This window comes from Callorhinus ursinus, unplaced genomic scaffold, assembly GCF_003265705.2.
Source record: "Callorhinus ursinus isolate GAN/ISIS: 27379988/994484 unplaced genomic scaffold, GSC_fseal_2.0 scaffold50, whole genome shotgun sequence".
Classification (NCBI taxonomy): domain Eukaryota; kingdom Metazoa; phylum Chordata; class Mammalia; order Carnivora; family Otariidae; genus Callorhinus; species Callorhinus ursinus.
In genome coordinates, this window is record NW_027397112.1 from 8,574,013 (window position 1) to 8,596,965 (window position 22,953).

General features: G+C 44.9%; 1 protein-coding gene across 6 annotated transcripts in view; it reads right to left on the reverse strand.

The window, feature by feature from the left end:
• Positions 1-22,953, reverse strand: part of MAP3K3 (mitogen-activated protein kinase kinase kinase 3) — a 63,569-nt gene that overhangs the window by 7,866 nt on the left and 32,750 nt on the right. For 4 of the 6 annotated variants that reach the window (XM_025890276.2, XM_025890280.2, XM_073883035.1 and 1 more), the window contains 4 exons: positions 20,882-20,995; positions 12,069-12,189; positions 4,768-4,901; positions 1,466-1,539 (listed from right to left, as the gene is read on the reverse strand). In XM_025890276.2, the coding sequence (XP_025746061.1) occupies positions 1,466-1,539; positions 4,768-4,901; positions 12,069-12,189; positions 20,882-20,995 (443 nt within the window). The remainder of the gene's footprint in view (positions 1-1,465; positions 1,540-4,767; positions 4,902-12,068; positions 12,190-20,881; positions 20,996-22,953) is intronic. The other 2 variants (XM_025890277.2, XM_025890281.2) reach the window with 1 other exon arrangement.

Here is a 22,953-nt window from a genome sequence, read left to right on the forward strand (position 1 = left end):
CCAGCCCTCGCAAACTCCACCTTGGAGTTTGGCACACCACTTTCCCTTCTTGCCCTTTCGTCCCACCTTGGTAACAGGGGAAGAGTTGCAAAACATCCCTTGCCCAGGGCAGTGATAAAAACAGCAACAACACCAAGCATCTTCCTTTCGGACTAAGCACCACCATCCCATTTTAGAGACAGGGAAACTGAGGAACGGAGAGGTTAAGGGAAGCTATTTGGCTTATATTTGATGGAGCTGGGGCCTATGTGGCTCCAAATCCCACAAGGAGGAGAGGAAAGCCCTATGCTCAAGTTAGGCCGGGCCTCAAGGGAGTAAATGCAGGTCACTGGGTTTTACTCCCAAGGAAATGAAAACAAGGCATTGGAAGGACAGAGGCAAAACCTAAGGATCAAGTGGGTATGCTCAGCTATCTTTCCTCGAATTCACCAGAATCGTCCTCGACCTTACACGTGAGAGTGCCTTTTGAGAGGGCCACGGGTCAGAAACAGTCAAGGCAATGGTACAGGGGCTGCCCCCTCCTTCACAACTACTAGATCTTCTATGGTCTTGTCCTACTGCCCACCCCACTCCCCACCCCTGCTTGGCCACAAAGCTTAGGAGATGGTCCAAAGCCAGAGTTGGTCCCTGTCCTGGCAGAGCCTTCAGTTTGTGGCAGCAACTCCTGGCACTTTTACCTGGGCCTGCTTGCTTCCCTGGTTGAAGAGCAAGCCCCAAGCAATGCTATGAATTAGGCACCAACAAGTAACTATAACTGTATTCTATGATGTCTAGAGGGAAGACAGTGCTCATCAGTTTTCAGATCTGTTAGGAAAGACGTAGTACAAATTGGGCCAGTACCCACGTGAACAATTAATCAGTTATACAAAGGGGAAAAAAAAAATCCCCAAACCTGCTCCATAGCCTCTGACCACAGCCGTAAGCCAACTCCAAACAGACCCCTGCTGACGGGCGAACCAGCTGCACAGAACCATTAGGTTTGTAAAAGACAGCCTTCTTCCCTCCCAAAGTGTAAGAACAAGATTACACACCAAGCAGATAGTGTGGTAAGCTAGGCAGTCTGGATATTCTGTTTTCTGGTTTTTCTATCCCAGTTTCTTACTCCATCAGAAACACTTGGGAGAAAAAAAAAGAAAGTAAACCCACAGGTAATAATTCAATTTTTTCCCCAAAACACTGAGGGTTCACTACTTCTCAGGCCAGATCACAGCAGTGAGGCCAAGAGCACAAGAGCAGCATGTATTATATGGAAACTCAAAACATGTAAAGTGCTTGGGATAACAGAGCAAGCATTTAACACATGTGACTTGCTATTATGAGCTACTATTACATTCACCTAATTACACAACCATGGGCCTGCAGACCACCGTCTAGATCAGACACATACTAGCTAATTCTGTTTCCTCAGTCCATCAGTCCCAAACATGCCTACACACTAGCCCCCAAAGCAGCCACAGTCCCATACCTGTCTGCTGACCTGTCCAAGGATTGGCAGCTTCCTGACAAGGAATTTTCAGCACTGCTCAGGGGATCCAACATCTGCAAGGCAAGTCATACAATAAAGCCCCAGCCCCAGTCCCAACCCCAGCCAGGTGACTCAGGACTTTATGGCCCAGCCAAGGCCAGCAAATGGTCCTTTTTGTCAAAATATGAAAGTGCCCTTTCTCTGCTTGTGCAGTGGGAAGAATGGTTAGGAAGGTACCATTTACTCCCCCTAGTTTTAAAGGCAACGTTCCAGGAGGGAGAAAAATGCCTGGCCGGCATGCCAAGCAGCTCTGCCAGGATAGCAAAGCAGAGACGCTACTTCTCTTGTTGGCATTTTATTGGCTCATGAACACTGGGGGCCTGGCACTGAAGCTGGTACTACCCTGCGGAGGCTTGCATGGCATACAGGTGGGACTGTATGCTTCTGTTTACACTCCATAATTTAAAATTTACGGAGCCAAGTATTGCTCTTATTCCACAGGTAAGCCACGGCAGGTCTAGGAAGGTTAGGAGAATTGTTTCAAGTCATGAAACTAGTATTATGCAGCTGATACACATGAAAAATGTCCTCGTTCCTGGTTCTCATAAGTATCTACGTAGTTAAAATGTTTCTCTAGCCCTTGGTCAAATGCAGTAACAAAGGGCCTTCAGATTAGCTCTTTTTCCAACTAATCTCCCTCCATTTTGCCTATGGGGGTTAGCCCCTATCAGAGTATTCATTGTCTGAGATCCAAAGTTAAACACTACAGAGGGAAGCAGGAATCAGAATTATGAAAATTCACTAACAACTTTCATAAAATTAGTTTCCAACTCAAATTATCCCTTCCTACTTAATGCTAGGGTCCATCTTGCCCATAATTTTAAAGCGAGACCTGTTAACAGAAGAAAGGATAAATAAAATAACACGACAGGCATGATGGAGGAAGAACACCAAAGGTTCAAGAGAGGCCTTTGGAAAACCCACTGAATCCCGGGAAGCCCTCTGTAAAAAAGGGCCCTCTTTTTTTTTTTTTTTAATATTTTATTTATTTATTTGGCAGAGAGAGAGACAGCGAGAGAGGGAACACAAGCAGGGGGACTGGGAGAGGGAGAAGCAGGTTTCCTGCCGATCAGGGAGCCCGATGTGGGGCTTGATCCCAGGATGCTGGGATCATGACCTGAGCCGAAGGCAGACGCTTAATGACTGAGCCACCCAGGCGCCCCAAAAAAGGGCCCTCTTTGTAACAGTGTCGCACCCGTCAAAGGGGAAGTAAAGGAGGTTACATTGTGTCAGCAAAATTTTTGTTAGAAAAATTAAGCCAAGAAAATTAACATGAATCATGCTTTTGTTCATTCTAAAAATTAGCAAACAGATGCAACTATTACCTTAATCTGATGAAAGAAAAAACAAATAAACCTATCTTAGTTTCACTTTTTAAGAAAGTCCCAGTTGAATATTCTTTCACTATATATACGACACTGTTTTGGTCTCTGTTAGGTGGATTTATCTTGAATGGCTGGTTACCAGGAACAATTCACTTCAGCTAAGAGGAAGGACTTAGGCATTCCTTCTTTGGCCTCTTTCTAAAAGTCTGTCCTCACTAGGAATCCAGTACTCCACACCTTCCAGGGGTAGGCAGGTAAAGCAAAGATGTAAAAGGACCAGGATATAGGGCCACGGGGAAGCATAGAGACCAAAGGCAATGAACTCATTTGTGATCTCTGAGATTTTATATCTAAGTCACCGCTAACACAGCTGATGGCCCGAAGTGCTCTGGTTAGAGGAAACAGAAAGGATGGTCAGTAAAATACCCAAGAACGGAATCCTTAACTAAAATCACCCCCAGGTCACTGTTCTAAACATAAATTTATCAGGAAAGCAGGAATTACAGAAAAGAGAAGCAGTGTAGAGGCCTTCCCACAGTCTATGTAGTTTGGATAATGCTTTACAGAGATTAGCTATCACCAGGAAAGAAAAGTTTTAAGAATCAGTTTTAGGAGAAAGAAAAGTTACAAGGATCAGTTTTCTGTAAAATCGCTCATGTGGTGGTGCTGGCCCTTCTAATGGATGCTTTGCTCTTAAGAAATTTCCCCTTCCCAGACCAAATCCTAAAAATTTATAAGAGCAGATCTTTCTCTTACGTAATCAAAGCAAGCTCACTGAAAAGACTTCAGAATGAAGCCAGAGATCTCACTCTTGCTGAGTTCACTAAGCCAAAATGCCATTTTCATCAAGTGAGTCACTAGTTTAAAAAGTTACCCATTAAAATGGGTGAGCCATTGTGGTGGGCATGCTCTAAGGTGGCCCCCCCAATGAGTCACAGTTTTGTATAAACCCCTCCCCTAAAGCATGGGTAGAATTTGTAACTTGTTTCTAGTCAAGAGACTATGGCAAAGAAGGTGGCACATTCATCCCCATGATGATGTTATATTTTACGACTACATCTTTACAGACTGAAGCAAGAGATTCTCCTCTGGCCTTGAAGAAGCTGCCATATTGTGAGAGAGCCATGTGGCAAGGAGCTGAAAGCCATGTGGCTTCTAGGAGCTCAGAGTGGCCTCTAGCCAACAGACAGCAAGAAAACAGGGACCACAGTGCTATAATCACTGCCAACAACCACATAAGCTCAGAGGGGAACCCCAAGTTCCAGAAAGGAATGCAGCCTGACACTTGACTGTAGCCTTGTGTAACCCTGAATGGAGGGCCCCGTTAAATCATGCCTAGGTTCCTTACCCAGGGAAATTATAAAATAATAAATGTATGCTGTTTTTAAACTGCTAAGTTTGTGGTAATTTGTTGTGTAGCAACAGATAACTAATATAGCTGTCTAGCAGCATAAAAGCTCACACAAAGTAACCATTTCTACAGTGTAATTTGGATATGGTACACCCCCTACGTTTCATCAAGAAACAGCAAAACTAAAATATGGCTGATGAAAAATAAAATCTGTCAGTTCAGGATTGGTCATATGTTAAAATCCGCTGATACCACAGGTGGTTGTAGGGAAGCATTCAAATAACAGAGTGGTGTTCTGCAGGGAGACCCGTGAGAGGAGCACAGCAGAGGAAAAATCTGTCAAATGCTCATCCAACACCAAGGAGGCTGGGTAGTTTACACACTGTTCATGGCAGGAATTAATATTTGGCCCCTAAAAAGGAATAATCCATATTTGGGCAGGCCTGGCTTACAAAGGAGTTAGTGGATGGGGTTCAAATCCCTCAGCTCTGCACCACGCCCCCTGACAATCCCCATTATAACCTTGGTCTGACACACTCCGAGGCACACCCCAAGCCTGTACTCACACACTGCTCGCTGGTCTCTGGGATGAACTCCCCTTCGCTGTTGATGCTGGTGTAGGACCCCTGCCGGGCAATGCGTTGCTGCCGCTCAGGCACGTAGCCAGGGGGAGGCGAGCTTCGGCCAGGGTTCTGGGAGCCTAGAACACGGAAACAAGACCTTTTACAACAGAGCCCAGAATGTATGGCTGAGAGCAGCAGACAGGGGACCAGGTCAGACCAAAACATCTGCTGCAGAGGCTGGTACCAGGTAGGAACTCAGCAGAATTCCATTTGTTTCCTTCACCCTATGTGGCAGATACAATGGGTTAGACTCAAGATCCATTCTACCCTTCTAGTATGCCTTCCTATACTTCAGAAGTTAATCAGCTAAAAGCTATTATTCCTGGGTAGAGCCAGTCAGATGCACTTGTGCGAGGTTTAGATGGCTTCTTGCTGCTGCTGCTGGGCGAAGTCGTAGAAGCCCCAGTTTTTCCAAAGCGGCATTACCCGAGGCCCCACACCTGGCCTCCCGCTTTCCCGACGTCAAGACACTGAAGCAGTCATCCCTATGTACGTGGTACGGACCAGAGCAGAGGGGCATTGTGCTTCTGAATGTGGTAGCTTCCTGGTTACAGAAGAGGGAGGAGCTCTGTGGCGTCTTAACCTAGAATCTGTTTCTCTCTCCAATCACTTTATAAGCCAGGATGAGCACTAAATCTCTTCTTCCCGGATCTAGTTAGAGAGGATTCTACTCTGTGCACCTGAACCCTGACCAATATACTCCGGAGTGAAAAGGTATTACACATTTGACCTAGAATGAACCAAAAATGTCTCCTCTAAGGGACTTATTAGAGAGGAAAGAAAAACTTACTTATTGATGAAGTTCCAGAGAGCGATCCAAACTATCCTCGGACAGGATAAACTGTCCTCAGTCTGTCAAATGGAGTATCTAGGTGAAGCCTCCTTGGGATAAAATATCCAAGGCTCTGGACACCATTCTCTCCTTCACCAGCTGCCACTGAACTCTCCCCTGGTTTTACGGGTGGGATGGGACTGGCTCACATGAGGCCAGCACTACAGACCCAGGAGGGGCTGGGGGAAAATAGCAAAGGTTTTCTGAGCTTTTATTTCCAGCCAGAGACTTTCACTTTTTCCAATACACATTGCTGCCTGCAGAGAGCCAGCCTTGTTATCTGATGGGCAATGGGCCAGGGGCTATTGTGCACAGGCCCACAGCTTGGGGCAGGAAAGGGAAGTCTCCCCAAACCAATGGCTATCAGAGGAAGCAAATGGAAAAACCAGGAGTTGGCAGAACTGCTCCAGAGCATTTTCAGTTTTGTTTTTATCTTCAATTCAGAAATTGGGGGCTAGTGAGACACACAACAGCAGTCGAGAACAAATGAGACAGGGACCTTAACAGGACAGGATACTGGACCGCCAGACTCACTGATGCGCCCGTTATTTGCCAACAGACACAGCAGTGAGCTAGACAGCATAAACCACAGTACTGTGCAAGACAACTCGTTCCAGGCCTTGGAAGGTAGGCATGGTGGGGATGGCAAACTCACTGGGATGCCCTTCCCTGGCATTCCAGATGGACCTTGCTCTATTCTCATGAGGCCATTTGTGCCAAGGGGCCCTGTCAGCAGCTGCCGAAGCAACAAAGCGAGTCGTCGTCCTGTGTTCAGAGTGCCCACAGCTCTGCATGAAGGTGTTCTACACACAAGGAGAAAGCCCGGGCTTTAAGCTGCTGACTGGCTGTACTCCTCCCAGGGCATGCCAGCTCTCTGCTAGCTCCTTAACCCATAGTGCAAAGTCCGAGCAAAACTCTCACCCAGAGCTGGAAGACTGGCTCTCAGATTCTAGCCCTTCTCATAGGAGACTCCGGTCAGGAAGCTGATGCAGTCAGGAAGTTCCCTCCGCAGGGAGTTCTAGGGTTTGGGGTCAGTGTTAATGTGCAGGTCATTGCAAGTACAAAGAGATAGCTGTTTTGGCCATCAACTATTTTCTCTAAATGCTGCTGTCTCTTGCTGGGCAGATGAGATTGGGGGAGGAATCAACTCTTTTTTTCTTCCTCAATGGGAAATCTTAACCAGTATTTTTCAGTGTGTTCACACTGGACCAGGCTGTGCAGAACAGAGCTTCTCAACATTTCATCCCACGAGACCCTGAGAACATCCTAGATGTTTCAACTTTCAAAATTCCCATTTGATTTTGAAGTTGCCACCACTACTAAATAGTTCCTGGTCTCATCCAGCATCACAGAAGAATTTACGGCAAGGAGAAAAACCCTGCGGAAGTGAAGGAAGCTGACCTGTGTGATGGCGGCCTCCGCCCTTCTAACTGCACCAGGACAAGAGGTCGGCACTGCGCACAGCTCTCTCTACCCAGAGGCGGCCCGGGGCTCCCTGCAAGTCACCCTGTCCTCCCCCTTGCCAAGGCATGAGGCACCCTCCACCTGCACTCCCCACATCCCGTGCAGCAGGAGTTGGCTTCCCCACATCCCCCGGCACCTCCCTCAATCCCCTTTTCAGCTGGCGTTGTGTCTCCCTTCTTCGGGAGCATGCTCAGACCTCTAGCTTACAGTCTTGACCTTACTTTTTGCCTCTCCTTGTAAGCCACTAACCAACCTCTGTTTTTCTTTCATAGCCAAACTCCTTGAAAGAGCTGATTGCCTCCATTCCCCTGCTACCCATTCCTTAGAGGCTGCAATCTGGCTTGCCTCACTGTGGGACTGCAGTGGCAAGACAAGGAGTGAGACGGAGTAGGAACAGAGGCAAAGGCACTTAACGAGATGTGTCAGACCCAACGGGAGTCAGAATGTGGCAGGGACAAGTCCTGCATTTGAGGCTTGGCTACGTGGCTTAAGGGCACCACCCAAGGTATTATGGAAAAATGGTGCTTGAGCTCGGCTTCAAAGGTGGGCAGAATTTCTACAGGCAAAGATATAAGGAAGTGCATCATCATGTAGGGTAATTCCATCTGCCTTGTCTGAAGATCTCCCCACAGGGGTCTTTCTTTTGGGTTAACTCATTACCTAGTTGTTGTTGTTTTTGTTTGCTGCTTGTTTTTGTTTTTTAGCATGAGCGAATTTAACAGACTAATTGGCTTGAAAAAAATTAAAATTCAAGGTATGTATATTATGATGGGGAAAACAAAAAGCACACAAGACAGCTGGTTTCAAACAGTTGAAAACCTGTCATACAAAAGATGTTATCTATGTGTCTGTGTTGCTCAAGAGAGCAGTACCAGAGTCACCGGGGAAAGTGATGGAAGGCAGATTTTCAGTTCAATATAAGGAAGAAGTTCAAAGAAACAGCACAGATCGGGCTACCTGGCACTTCCCCATCACTGAAAATGGTGCCGTGGGGGCTGAATGACCTGCATGTTGCCGTCTCTCACTAACTACTCACAGGTTCCTTCATGTTGGTAGGGGAGGAGGGCAAAGCCCCCTTGCTCCCGCTGGTTGGGGGTTGAATCTCTAAGGCTTCTCTTTTGACCCCGTTTCTACTACAAGGACTTCTCCTCATGCCTGATAACTTAAACCCTGACTCTCCCCTCTTCCTGTTTCCTTCTACTTCCAGAAGGCCTTACACTGTACCAGCAGAGCAAGTACTTAGACATTTGTGGATGAAAACGACAAGTTGTGTCTCTTACTCTTTCCAACCTGGCTGGTACCATGTAAGGTCTCCTCCCACCCTCTCCTGTTTCTCTGGTCACTCCTTTCCTGTGTCCTTTGCAGGTTCATCCTCCTCTAATTGGCCACTAAGTGTCTGGGTTCCTGAGGCTCAGCCCTTGGCCTCTTCTTACTCTGCAGTCTCTGCCTAGGACCTCTCATCTGGGCCCGTGGCTTCAGCTGGACAATTTCTAATATTTTTTTCTAGTCCTGATTTTCTCCCTTTGAGCTGCAGACCTGTATATCTACCTGTCCGTTTGATAGGTCCTCTTAGCTCTCTCAAAGGCACCTCCAATTCAACCTGTCTACAACATCAGGTCTGCCTCTTCTCAGCACAGGAAACCAGGCTCTCGTCTCTCATTCCTGTCTTAGTGACAGGCAGTGCCACTCATCCAGATCCATAAACCAGTAACTTATCTCCTGCTCTTTCAACACTTACAAAGTCAATCCAATACCGCAGTAGTTCTTAAACCTCTTAGAACTCTTTTACACTTTAAAAATGAAGAACACTGAAGAGCTTTTATTAAGTGGGTTATATCAATTGATATTCACTGTATTAGAAATTAAAGCTCAAACGTTTGGAAAACACAATGATACACAAGCACACACTCCACTAGCCATCAGAGCGATGACTTCACCTCAGGCAGGTAACCTCTGGAAAACTCCATTCATCCTCATGAGAGAATGGGAGTAAAAAGGCAAATCATAGACCTCCTGAAAGGATCTCAGGGACCCGCCCACCCCAAGTCCCCAGACCACACTTTGAAAACCAAACAACCCTGTGTTCTGTTGGCCTTTATCTTCTAAATGTCTCAAATCCACCTGTGCCTTCCTCTCTCCACTACTGTCACTAGCCTAATCCAAACTCCTGTCTTCTTCGCCTGTACCAAACTACATTAGCCTAACGTGGTTCCCCCTTTGGTCCATTCTTGCTCCCGTGCAATCTGTTCTCCACACTGTAGCTACAGCAATCTTTCAAAACACAAATCTGAGTATGTTGTACCACCTATTCCTCTTCACTTTAAAAACCAGAAAGTGGATTTTCACTGCTTTCAACATTAAGAATCAAAATCTTCATCATGACCACAAGGCTCTGCCTCCTTCCCCGGCCTCAGCCTGTTCCTCTGCCCTGCTATTCTCAGCTCTCCAGCCTCAGGGCTTCTTTCTGTCTCAATCACACCATACTCCCTCAGCCATCAGGCCTCCACACATGCAGCTCTCCTGCCTGGCATTCTTTTCCCTGCTTCCCCTTTGCATCATTCACGCGCTGGATCATAGGCTAAGGCTCTCCTGGCCCCAAAACCAGGATGCATCCCTCTGTTACACATGCTCACAGCACCCATACACCTTTCAGTCACAGCCTATAAATTACACATTAATCTCACTGTGACAAGTGTTTGTCTTTGTCTTCGCATGCAGCTGTAAGAGCCGCAGGGGCGGGAGCCAGGTCTTTTTTGCTTCCCCTGTTGCTGACACACAGCTGACACTTGGCCAATTAAATCTTAAGGGAATAAATGAATGAACAGCAATGCAGTCTGACAGGAAGAGAAAAAAGACAGTAAGATTATGTGATGAGCATTGTAACAGAGATGGGCATGAAGGACCAACATTTTCAATGGCTTCCCACTGCCTACCAAACAAGCCCAAGGGCAGTCCAGGCTTCTTAGAGGTGGCCCAGGCATCCTTTCTCATCTTTATTCTCCTCCAAATATATCAGCCAGTCTGAAGGACAAGTGAGGTTTCCACAGAAAAACAGTCAAAAAGCCCTCTCCCCTCATCCTTACTTATGGAAAGATCCAGTTCAAACAGCTCCTCCACAGAAGGCATGTGCCAAGTCGTTCCAGTTAGAAATAACCTCTGCCATTTCTCAGCTCTAGGGAAAGGTTGGCAGGCTCCGCCCACTTCTTCCGTCATGTCTGCCACACTCCACACCACTCGGGGTTCTCTGAACCCCCCACCTTCTTTTGTGAGGCTGTCTGGCAGATGCCCTCTCCTGTGCCTGGAAAATCTCTCTGCTCAGTAAATCTTTCTTTCATGTGGCAGCTCTGATGTCTCCTCTTCTGTGGAAGCACTTCTCCAAAGTCCTGGGCCGTGTTGGTGATTGCCTCCTCCCACCCCACCCTGCCCTCCACTGTAGCCCCCATTATACATGCCTCCACCGTAGGCCTCATCTCAGCTCAATGGCTGGTACATACTGCTTGCTGAACGACGGAACCCAGAATCCACGTGTGCTAGACGGCTGTGTTGGCCATTCTCTAGATACACAGGAACGACTTCATAGAAATCCTATTCCTCAGCATTCTCAGACAAGGAAATTCCATATATGGCTCCTCACAATGGCCCAGCATTTGGCCACTGCCCCTACACACAAATCACAGGCTCTAGCTTAGGAGCAGGCCCAATCACTGCCCCATGTCGATCCTCATTGCTTCTTGTGCAAATGAACAATGCTGCCCTCCTCCAGCCCCCCAGTCTCTCTGAGGGCTCCGGGACAGAGGCAAAGCTGGCAGAGTTTGCTAGGCTTCAGGGCACCTGGATTCCAGGGCCAGAGATGTTCGGACAGGGCCTCCTTGCCGGGGTGTTGGCTCTCTCTCCTCTACCAGCTTATTGAAAACATAGCCACCAATTATGCACAATGTTAGAGAAATATGAAACTCCTATACAGACCTTCAGCTGGGCAACACTTACTACCAGTGTTTGCTCAAGTTCCAAAAATTACTCAGTAAGGCGAAGTCAGTGCCTCAGTAACACATTCTTCCTGCTACCCTCTCAGGAGGCTTATCACTCACAGACAAGCTCTGTGGCAGCACTGACGTTCAGAACTCCCCAAGCTCAGCTCAAGATCTTCGGAGAGCAGTTCAGTTTGATGCAACTATACCTGTGTGGGTAGAACTTGTCTTCCTAGCAGCAGCAGGGGTCTCAGCAACATTAGGGTAGTAGGTTCAACACAAATGTTTGAGAAGGCCAGGTTTCCCTCTTGAAACAAATTCCATAATTCAGGACATGGACTTTCTCCTCAGACTCTGGGAAATGGGATCCAGAGCAATGCTGGGTTATCTGGTATAATGCACAGATCTGACTTCGATTTCTTTCCTGGGGAGGCCTGTGGGCAGCTACATAGTTTTCTTCCTAGTTAGCCAATCAATATATCCTATGTCAACAGTCTCCTGTCCTTCCCAGACAACTTAGTTTGATTCTCCAAGAGTTTCATTGGTCAACATCTTCCCCAAAGCATAAGGACTCCTTAGGAATCATAAGCAAGAGGTCTGAGGTCAAAACTCAAACTTGGATCTTACTCCTAATCTCATGTCCCCAGTTCTTTGGTGAAACAATGGTCAAAATGAGAGTGGACTATTTGTTGCTGGAGTTCTTCAAGCAGATGTTTGAGGAGATCACTTTTTCAGACATGTTTAAAAAGGAACTTGGTCATGCCATCACACTGTTACATTGTAAGCTCCCTGAGAGTCAGGACACCATCCCAAGTCATTTCTCTATCCCTTCCCCCCAAATAAAGGCACAGAGGATTATTTTGCACAGAGTAATAGTCTATAAATGTTTGATGATTGCTTTTAAATTAATAAATACTTGATTTTTAAAAAACATGGGCAGGCAAATTAGATGAGAGAGGAAAAAGGGGTGAAATACTCACTGACAGAGAGATGCCTGCTTCTGGGCTCAGAGGGCTGGTAGATGGTATTGATATCTCCTGCAGACTGGGAAGCTTTGATCCGCACCTGCCTGGACACCCCAGAATGGGGAGAGGGACTGGTCTGTAAGATAAGAGGAAAAGACTGAGCTATCTTTAGGCAGGCAGGCCAAGAAAGGCCCACGTGCCCTTCCCTAAGACTCCTCATGCTCTTAGCTGCCTTCACGCTTTCTTTTTTCTCTCTCTCTCTCTCTTTTTTTAATTTTTATTTATTTATTTGAGAAAGAGAGAACACAAGCAGGGAGGAGGGGTAGAGAAAGAGGGAGAAGCAGACCCCCCAGCTGAGCAGGGAACCCAACACGGGACTAGATCCCAGGTCCCTGGGATCATGACCTGAGCCAAAGGCAGAAGCTTAGCTGACTCAGCCACCCAGGCGCCCCTGCCTTCACACTTTCAATACATGAGGTACCCAGCGTTCCCCCAAAGCTCACTCCTCCATCTGTCTTGGCAAACCACTATTTCCTCATGGTAGTCTTACAGCTTCAGTGATATTGGAGCACTGAGACCCACTGTCCCCGTTTAAGAGGTGATGACCCGGGCATGGAGGAATAACAGGTTTTCCTATAATAATATGTCAAATAGAAAAGTGAGTTGTAAATACCCTCTCATAAAATTCTCCAGAGAGGGGCGCCTGGGTGGCTCAGTCATTAAGTGTCTGCCTTCAGCTCAGGTCATGATCCCAGGGTCCTGCGATTGAGCCCCGCATCGGGCTCCCTGCTCAGCAGGAAGCCTGCTTCTCCCTCTCCCACTCCCCCTGCTTGTGTTCCCTCTCTCGCTGTGTCTCTCTCTGTCAAATAAATAAATAAAATCTTTAAAAATAAAATAAAATAAAATAAAATAAAATTCTCCAGAGAGCTTGGGAAAAATAGGAAATTATTTCGGCAGTGAGATCACCTGCTGAGTGGGGGGTCAGAATAGAGAATGACAGCAACCTCCCTGCCCAAGAGAATTCTGGTTGATAAACATGTATTTCTAAAAGTAGCTCGATGTGCTGCTTCTACCCCAACTACAATCACTCCCCCAAAATTAAGACAAAATCTCAGTTCCTTACTATCACCAGGGTTTACATGTGAAATTACCTCAGGGTTGTGTTCATCTGGGAAAGGCTATCATAGGTACCATTCTGCCAGAGATCAAGGACCTCAGAACGGGGTCAGCAACCTTACCACATGCACCCTCACTTTTGCACTGTTCCAGACAAACCACCAAGTGAGCCCTAGAAAAAAATCAAAGCAACAAAGGGGTCCCTTGCACTGAGAAAGCTGAAAACCAAAGGTGGGCAGTGAGCAAGTGATATTGGGATATGATTATAAGCACGTGGAGCACTACAGAGAGTGGGAATGGGAGGTGAGGAGTGCTAAATAACTTGGGGCAAAGTTTCGACTTGCTTCTCTAGCTCTTCTACCTCACATAAGAAAAAAAAGTCCAACCTAAACAAACTATATCCTGTCCTCCAGGAAAAAGAGCTTCCCGCTCTCAGGGGTGAATTCAGCTGCCAAGCAGCCTCCTCTGGTCTCTCCATGCCAGACTTTATCCCATGCAGGGCTGTCTTTACAAACTGTCTTGCTCTAAGGGGAAGTCAGAACCAAGGGGAAGTGGAATGTTCTTGCTGAATCCTCCGATGTGCAATAGCTCTCTGCTGAGAGTCAGAAAGGAAAAAACAGTCAAAGCCACATACTGGGGACGCAGGCCAGTGAAGGGCAAGGAAAGTCCACAGCCCTGCAATCGGAAAGAGAAGAGCCACATGAGGAGCCCCCTAAGGACACCTGCTTGCACACAGGGCCTTACACATAGTGAGAATTCCATAAATCTAGGCAACGTGAATTTGAAATGTACCAAAGAACATACGCTCTAAACTCAATTTTAAACTCTAAGAGCTGAGACAGGATAGTAGGTTCCAGAGCCAGCCTGAGCATCGGTTTGTAGAAGAAAAGGCTGAAGTTATGGCAACAGGTTGGAAAACAGAGGAAGGGAATCAGTGGAGGTTTCAAAGCAGGGCTTCTTACGCCTTAATGTGCACAAATCACCTGGGGTCTTGGTTAAAACACAGATTATGACTCAGTAGGTCTTGGATGGGGTAGAGAATCTGCATTTCTTTTTTTTTTTAAGATTTTATTTATTTATTTGACAGAGAGTGGGAGAAAGAGTGAAGGAAAGCACAAGCAAGGGGAGCAGCAGAGGGAGAGGGAGAAGCAGACTCCCTACTGAGCAGGGAGCCTGATATGGGGCTCAATCCCAGGACCCCAGGATCATGGCTTGAGCCAAAGGCAGACACTTAACTGACTGAGCCACCCACGTGCCCCTAAGATTTTATTTTTAAGGTCATCTCTACACCCAATGTGGGGCTTGAACAAACAACCCCAACACCAGGAATCACACGCTCTACCGACTGAGCAAGCCATCCAGGTGCCCTGAGAATCTGCGTTTCTAACAAGCTTCCAGGTGTGCTGATGCTGCTGGTCCATGGACCACATTTTGAGCAGCAAGGTCTTAGGAGGAGAGTCATACTTCAATTTAAGGTCACGGCTCTCAACCCTGGCCACCCATGAGAGCTGCCTATGGGGCTTCAGACACCTCACACCACCTACAGTGGAATCTCTGGGGATGGGGCCCAAGGACTGGTATTTTTTAAATCTCCCCAAGTGTTTGTAATATTCAGTCAAGTCTGAAAACCCTGATTTAATGGGATAAAAGAGAATGGCATGGTAAACAAAAATGAGGTTCATGCAAGGATTCAGGGAACTTCGAACATAACTTACAAGTAGGAGAGGAAGGAGGAAGGTGGAGCTAAGAAAAACAAAAGGGGACTGTAGTGGAGTGAAAGGAGAGCCCAAAACTATAAAGCGTGGCCAGCAGAACGTTCTAAAGATAGCAAACAGAAGGTGGCATTTGACTACTCAATGTAAACCTCACCAAAAGACTCAGTAAGTAGCAGTGTGTGTGGCTGACACAAACAACGTGCAAAGTTACCAGGGAACCATGTCCATAAAGATTGCAGTGACTGGAAGCTAGGAGATCAGCAGAAAAAGTGGTCACAAGAGTGGACCTAGATTATCTTGATAAAAGATTTGGTGGTTCAAGACAAAATGAACAAGTGGATTCAACTCTGCAGGGAGTAAAGGTGTATGTGTGTGTTTGCCTCAGTCTGGCTCACGGAAACGTAAGGTGAGAAACAGTCCCGTGGATCTCACCAGTCTTTTGCTTCAAGGATGGCACCAAGAGACTTTGCACAGAAGACTATAATAGTTATGACAGTTGTGTTTTCTTCTTCTAAGATAACTCCCAATATCTAAAGGGTTCATCCAAATTGAGATAAGGGGCTAAATCTGTGTTTTCATTATCTGCACTCTCCAGTGCTTCTTAGACTTTGATTGCATATATACAGCTTAGGGTGCCTTTCCAGACTAAAGAGTCCCAGGCTTTTTTGGCTATTCACACATATAAGTGACCTTAACCCCCTGAAAATGTCATCTTCCCTTGGACTTTTTCTAGCTCAGTTACCCTCTGAGCTGTGGGAAAGAGAATGACACAACATCTCACAACTTCTCCCCATGGGCAACGTTATACTTTCTGTTCTGCTTCTGATAAACTGTGGAGGAACCTGGGGGAGGTCTTCCAAGGACTATAATAATTTTAAGACCCCTTTCCAGGAAGGTAACTAATAGGTACTGAACTACCAAGTCAGAACGTCTGGATTTTAGACCAGCTCTGTCACCACTGACTGCTTCATCATGGGCAACTGACCCTAAGTCTCGGTTTCCCTAGGTGTAGCCTGGTGAGAACAGATGCCTGCCCTGGACCTCTCAAAGCTGCAAGAATCAAATGAGAGACAAAAGGTGTAAGGTGTTATGTTTAACCAGGGACCAGACTGAAGCTATTGTACTCAACAACTTTGGTCCTATCTTCCTGCACTTGCCCATTTTAGTAAGACTGAAAAGAATTAATTACTCTTTAGAATATCCCTGATATTTTGAACTTAAATAGCAGACAAGACAGCATCAAACTCATTGATGGAATATTTGGGAAGTGGGCAACATTTGGATGAGATTAGAAGTTTACTTTTGTTAGGGAGAATCTGAGCTAACAAAACAAAATGCCATACTCTGTTTAAGGTGGCTGGGTATTTAGTTTTTATCATATTCAGATATAAGTGATAAAAGAATGCAGGCTTGAGATTATTTTAACATAGTGGAAAATCTGGGTCTAGGAAGTTCTAAGAAGGTCAAGAGTGGAAAGATAAACTAACAGTTAAATGCACACATGCTTAGAGAAGTCTGTAATAGGAATAAACTAAGAGTTGATGGTCCAAGGCACAGGCCTAAGGCAGCAAGAACTACTGAAGGAGATGATGAAGTCTCTTAAAATGGCAGGCTTAAAAGCAAGGCTAGAGAGAGGCTCTTCAGACTCAAGGGAGGCTCTGTGATAACCAAACTCCAAGAGTTCTCAAGTAAGAACAATACTGAATCCTAAGACATGGCTGTGGCCAGGTGAGGGAGGAGGAGGGGCATGACATACACCCTGGTGAGGGGTAAAGACAGAGGAAAGATTAGACCTGTTACAGAAGGATCAGTACAAAAGGAATTCAAAGAGAAGAAAGAGACCACACATTTAAAAACAGGAATAAGAAGGGAAGTGAAGGGGTGCCTGGGTGGCTCAGTTGGTTAAGCGACAGCCTTCGGCTCAGGTCATGATCCTGGAGTCCCGGGATCGAGTCCCATATTGGGCTCCCTGCTCGGCGGGGAGTCTGCTTCTCCCTCTGACCTTCTGCCCTCTCATGCTCTCTCTCTACCATTCTCTCTCTCTCAATAAATAAATAAAAATCTTTAAAAAAAAAAAAAGAAGGGAAGTGAAGGTATAACAAAAGGTGTATGAGGCAACAGACTGCTAAAAATGGAAGAAACTCAGAAGAGAAACTCAGTGGCTGCCAGTGATCAGCTGGAGATGAAGCAGGTGCTGTGGTATCCGGGAGCAGCACACTCAAGTATGTTCTGTGTGGCTGGGACCCAGCAACAACCGGTGGCCTAACAATCCTCAAGAAGGTAATACAGAAACGGAAAATAACTCTTTACAGACTTTTACAGCGATTTGGCAGAGTGACTTTCTGTCTATCAACTCTAGCAATAAGAACTATAGTCTTGTATTTTGTACATCCCTCATTTTTCCATTTCATTTTTCAGTTTTTGTGTTTTAAAAAGAATTGGTCCATAGCCAGACTGGAAATTAAAAGAATAAAACTAGTATTTCATCACAGAGGGTTAGAGAAGCACTGTTCTGAAGGTGGGATTCTTGAGCACACAGCAAGTCTGGATCATGATACTTTTGTTTATCAAGAAGCCTGAAGTGGGGCGACTGGGTGGCTCAGTTGGCTAAGTGTCTGCCTTCAGCTGAGGTCACAATCCCAGGGTCCTGGGATCGAGCCCTGCGTTGGGCTCCCTGCTCAGTGGGGAATCTGCTTCTCCCTGCCCCCCCATACTCTCCCCCCCTCAAATAAATAAAATCTTTTTATATAAAAAAAGAAGCCTGAAGTGTAGCTGAGGAAATTCCCAAGGAAAGGTTTCATCATCACCATTACCACTGCTAGTCTTAAATGTAAATCTTTATAAATACAAAAAGCTGGAGCAGCTTAAGTGACCTGACAGTAACAAAAATGGCTATTTAATTAAATTATGGTATATCCACTCAAGGGATTTATGCATCTTTATAAATTATAATTATGAAAACTGCACATTAACATAGCAAAATGTGCATGACCATGTTAAGTGAAAAAATAAATTCAAAAATTCTATGACTACCATGACAACATTTAAAGTATGTATACATATGGCCAAAAACTGCAGGGGAACAGGTAAATATCAATCAATCAATGTGTTACAGTGATAGGATTACATAGGATAATTCTCTTTTTTTAAAGATTTATTTATTTAATTGAGAGAGAGAAAGTGAGTGGTGGGAGGGGCAGAGGGAGAGGGAGAGAGAGTCCCAAGGAGACTCCCTAATGAGCACAGAGCCCGAAGCAGGGCTCAATCTCACAACCCTGAGATCACGCCTGAGCCAAAACCAAGAGTCGGACACTTAACCGACTGAGCGACCCGGACGCCCCAATAATTCTCTTTTTAAAACTTTTTAAAAAGTTATACTGGGCACCTGGGTGGCTCAGTCATTAAGCGTCTGCCTTCAGCTCAGGTCATGATCCCGGGGTCCTGGGACTAAGTCCTGCGTTGGGCTCCCTGATTCAGTGGGGAGCCTGCTTCTCCCTCTGCCTCTGCCTCTCTCTCTCTCTCTCTCTCATGAATAAATAAAATCTTTAAAAAAAAGTTATACTGACATTATAGTAATTTTTTAAAATATGTCCTTAGAGAGGCATCAATATGGCATTTATTTTATGCAACATCTAATGCAATGCCATGGGCATCAGAGGTCAGATGGTTATCTTTCAAACAGCTTGGGTGTTGCAGCAGTATCTGCAGCCGTGTGCACCCCTTAAAGGATGGGTAAGTGGATGTAAAGAACTACTTGTCTATACCTTCTCATCAAGGGAATGGAGGGATCATAATCAAGGGTGCTAGCTCCCAGTCAAGCAATTATGCCATTACACCAAACCCCAATTCTAGCTGCTTCTGTATAGAAAGGGTTTGCTGAATATGATCTCTGCTTGACTTCTGCCTAATAATCAAGAAGCATTCACTGTGTTTTCTTAAGAGACGGTGGGGAAGGGTCCCAAAACAATGAATCACAGCTCCTGCTCTTGAGGAGCTTAATAATTTTGGGGGGGGTAAAACTTACAAATACGCAACAACTAGAGGGAAATTACTAAGCAATCTATAAACTAATAGTGTGCACATTATATCCAATGACTAACGGAACAGGGAATAATCAAGCTGGCCTCAGTCAAAAACACTGAAGACACTGTAGCAGGTAAGTCAAGCTAGATCCGAAAAACAGGGTGATAGCCATGGCAAAGAGCAATAAGGAAGAACTGAAAAATGGGGGGAGTATGCTGAAGAATGTGGAAAGATGAGACTAGGGAGTTGGAAAGAAGGGTAGTTGGTGATAAACCCTGGATGCTAGGCTACATTTAAATCCTCTACAATAGGCAATAAAGAAGGACTATAAGGAGCAGATGAGTAACTTGAACAGAGAAATAAAATAATAAGGTATATATTTTATTTCAGAATACTTCCCAAAACATATCCAGAAAAAAGTCACATCTGGACAGAGAAGACCAATCCTCAATCACAAGGACACTTCTGTAATATTAGAAAATGTCTTCTTTATTCTAAGGCCTCCTAATCGCATTCTTCTGTGCCTCCCTCTAATCAGGACAGCCCGATTCCAATATGTCTCTTTAAAAATAAATGGTCAGGGGGCGCCTGGGTGGCTCAGTTGGTTAAGCATGTGCCTTCGGCTCAGGTCATGATCCTAGGATCCTGGGATAGAGCCCCGCATCTGGCTCCCTGCTCAGCCAGAGTCTGCTTCTCCGTCTCCATTTGCTCCTCCCCCATGCTCGTGCTCTCTCTTCTCTCTCTCAAATAATAATAATAATAATAAGTCTTTAAATAAATAAAAAAATAAATGGCCAACATGCGCACCATTCCATCTAAACTCTGTCCTAGTATGGTGTGTTCACTGTCCTCATGCAGCAATGTCAGCTGTCCACAGCTGGCTGTTTTCAAGCACAAGGAAAGGGAAGAGTGCCAAGAAACCTTAAAGAACATGCATTTCAAGAAAACTGGTGCAGGAATTGGTGATTAGAAGACAGAGCCAGGGGGCGCCTGAGTGGCTCAATTGGTTAAGCGTCTGCCTTCGGCTCAGGTCATGATCTTGGGGTCCTGGGATTGAGCCCCACATCGGGCTCCCTGCTCAGTGGGGAGTCTTCTTCTCCCCCTCTCTCTGCCTGTGCCCCTCACTCATGCTCACTCTCTCTCAAATAAATAAAATCTTAAAAAAAAAAAAAAGACCAGATTGCAATCATTCTTGTGAAACGTAGGCCTTCAGAGACCTTTTAGGAGAGGCAGCTACATAAGGGTTAATTCTGGCAGGCCCTGTTGATTGCCTGCCATTTGGTAAGGCAGCAGCTGGTAAATTACAAGAGGCCCTCCATTCCATGGCCTCTTTTCCATTAAAAAGAAGGAAAAGTTTGTTTCCTACATGTGTCACAAGACACAGGCATGGTTGCTGTTGTGAGAGGTGTACATGATAGTCTCAAATTCTTGGCAGCCTTTGCTAATCAGCATCTCCACACTCATCGAATCTCTCTTGTTGGGTCTAAATCAAATTGAAATAATATAAATATAGAGAAAAAGGACTTTCTCTTTTATTATATACGTTTTCCTTCATCCCATGCCACAAGTCAAGTAACCTTTAGTTGTAACTTTAAAATGGATGATTTGACTTTGCAGCAAAATCACATGCAAAATGTTACCTGGCCATTGACACAGTGGGCTGGGCTGCACTTATGTGCTTGCTTCATTTTTTTAGAAAGAAAGAAGCGGGGGGGGGGGGGCAGAGGGAGAGAGGGAATCCCAAGAAGACTCCCTGCTGAGCATGGAGCCCGTTGCCCCAGAGCCCCAAGATCATGACCTGAACTGAAATCAAGAGCTGGACACCCAACCGACTGAGCCACCCAGGCACCCCCCCTTATGTGCTTGCTTTAATAGCAGCTGAGGAGCACAAAATTCTGTCAAGGAAGCCAGGTAAACTTCTGAAGGACAGCAAGTTTTGTCTTCAGCTACGAGGCCATCATAGACACTACTTACATGGTTTCTGTCCTGGGACAGCAGCAATATCCTAAGGCTTTTCATGCTTGAGCTTCTGTCTAGTATGTCAATTGCTTTATCAAGATCATCTTGGTTCTTCAGCAGGATGGAAAGCTGTGACACAGGACATGGAAAAAGAGAATCATATAAAAGAAAATTGTTAGTTTCTAAAAAATAATCAAAATACACAACAAAAAAATAATACTGACAGAAAACAATTTCATTGGATACTATGGGGTCTTAAAATTAATTGAAACCATGTATTTTCTTTTTATTTTCCTTAAGTGTACAATTCAATAATCTTTAATAAATTTACAGAGTTGTACAACCATCACCATAATTCAATTTTAAAACATTTCCATTTTCCCAAAAAGATCTTGTGCCCATTTGTAGTCATTCCCTCTTCCCACCTGTAGCACCAGGCAACCACTAATGTACTTTCTGTCTCTATAGATTTTTCTCTTTTGGGGGCACCTGGGTGGCTCAGTAGGTTAAGTGTCTGCCTTCAGCTCAGGTCATAATCTCAGGGTCCTGGAATCGAGCCCTACATTGGGCTCCCTGGTCAGTGGGGAGTTTGCTTCTCCCTCTCCCTCCCCCTACTGTTCATGCTCTCTGTCTCTGTCTCTGTCTCTCTCCCTCTCCCTGTCTCAAATAAATAAATATTTATTTTTTTTAAAGAATTTATTTCTTCAAAATAAAAGAAGTAGGCTTTAACTTAAACAAACTACAATTTTGTAAATGTATGGTATGGGTCTAGATATCCAGAATATATAAAGAACTCTTACAACTCAACAGTAAGAGGACAAATAAGCCAATTCTTTTAACAGGCAATATCCAAAGAAGATAGACAAATGACTAATAAGCCCTGAAAAGATGCTGCATGTCACAGGCATCAGGGAAATGCAAATCAAAACCACAACAAGATACCACTTCACACCTACTAGGATGGCTATAATTTAGAAAACAAATAAACAAAAACCCAGAAAATAACAAGTGTTGGTGAGGACGTAGAGATATTATAACTTTCCTACATCACTGGATCACTGGTAGGAATGTAAAATATACATAGAGTAGGGGCGCCTGGGTGGCTCAGTCGGTTGGGCCTTCGGCTTGGGTCATGGTCTCAGGGTCCTGGGATCGGGTCCTGCATCAGGCTCCCTGCTTCTCCCTTTCCCTCTGCCTGCCTGCCTGCCCACCTACTTGTGATCTGTCTCTCTCTGTCCAATAAATAAAAAATCTTTAAAATATATATATATATATATACACATAAAATTACCATAAGACAACAGTTCCACTCCTAGGTATGTACTCTAGAGAACTGAAAACATATGTGCATATGAAAATATGTACACAAATGTTTATAGCAGCATTATTCTTAATAGCCAAAAGGTGAAAACAATTCAAGTATCCACCAACAGATAAATGGATGCACAAAATGTGGTTTATCCAAATAATGGAATATTATTATCTTGAAAACATTATGCGAAGTGAAAGAAGCCAAACACAAAAGGCCACATACTGTATGATTCCATGTATATGAAATGTTCAGAATAGGCAAATCCAGAGAGACAGAAAGTAGATTTGTGTTTGCCTGCCAGGGGCTGAGTGAGAAGAGAAGGGGATATAGGAAGTGACTGCTAATGGGTACAGGCCTTTTCTCTGGGGTATCTGGAATTAGATAGTAGTGTTGGTCATATGACTCTGTAAATATACTAAAAACCTCTGAATTGTACTGTTTAAAAGGGTAAATTTTATGGTAGGTGAGTTATACCTCAATAAAGCTATTATTACAAAAAGATAAACATAAAATAAAATCTCAACAGGTTTCTCATTTGTGGCTCTCAAACCCTGACAGGGCAAGGTTTAGAGGGCAAAGAAATGAAAAAGAGGTTGAGGGATTTTAAATTAATAAAATGTAAATAGTCAACTCTTTGTCACAGACATTAGCAGAGTATGGAGGACATCCATGATCTAAAATAATTAGTGACAATTATTTATGTTTGGCCTTAGAATTAATATCTGCATAAGTGAATAAACGAATGACTAACATTCTGGGCAGTCACTTTATTGGC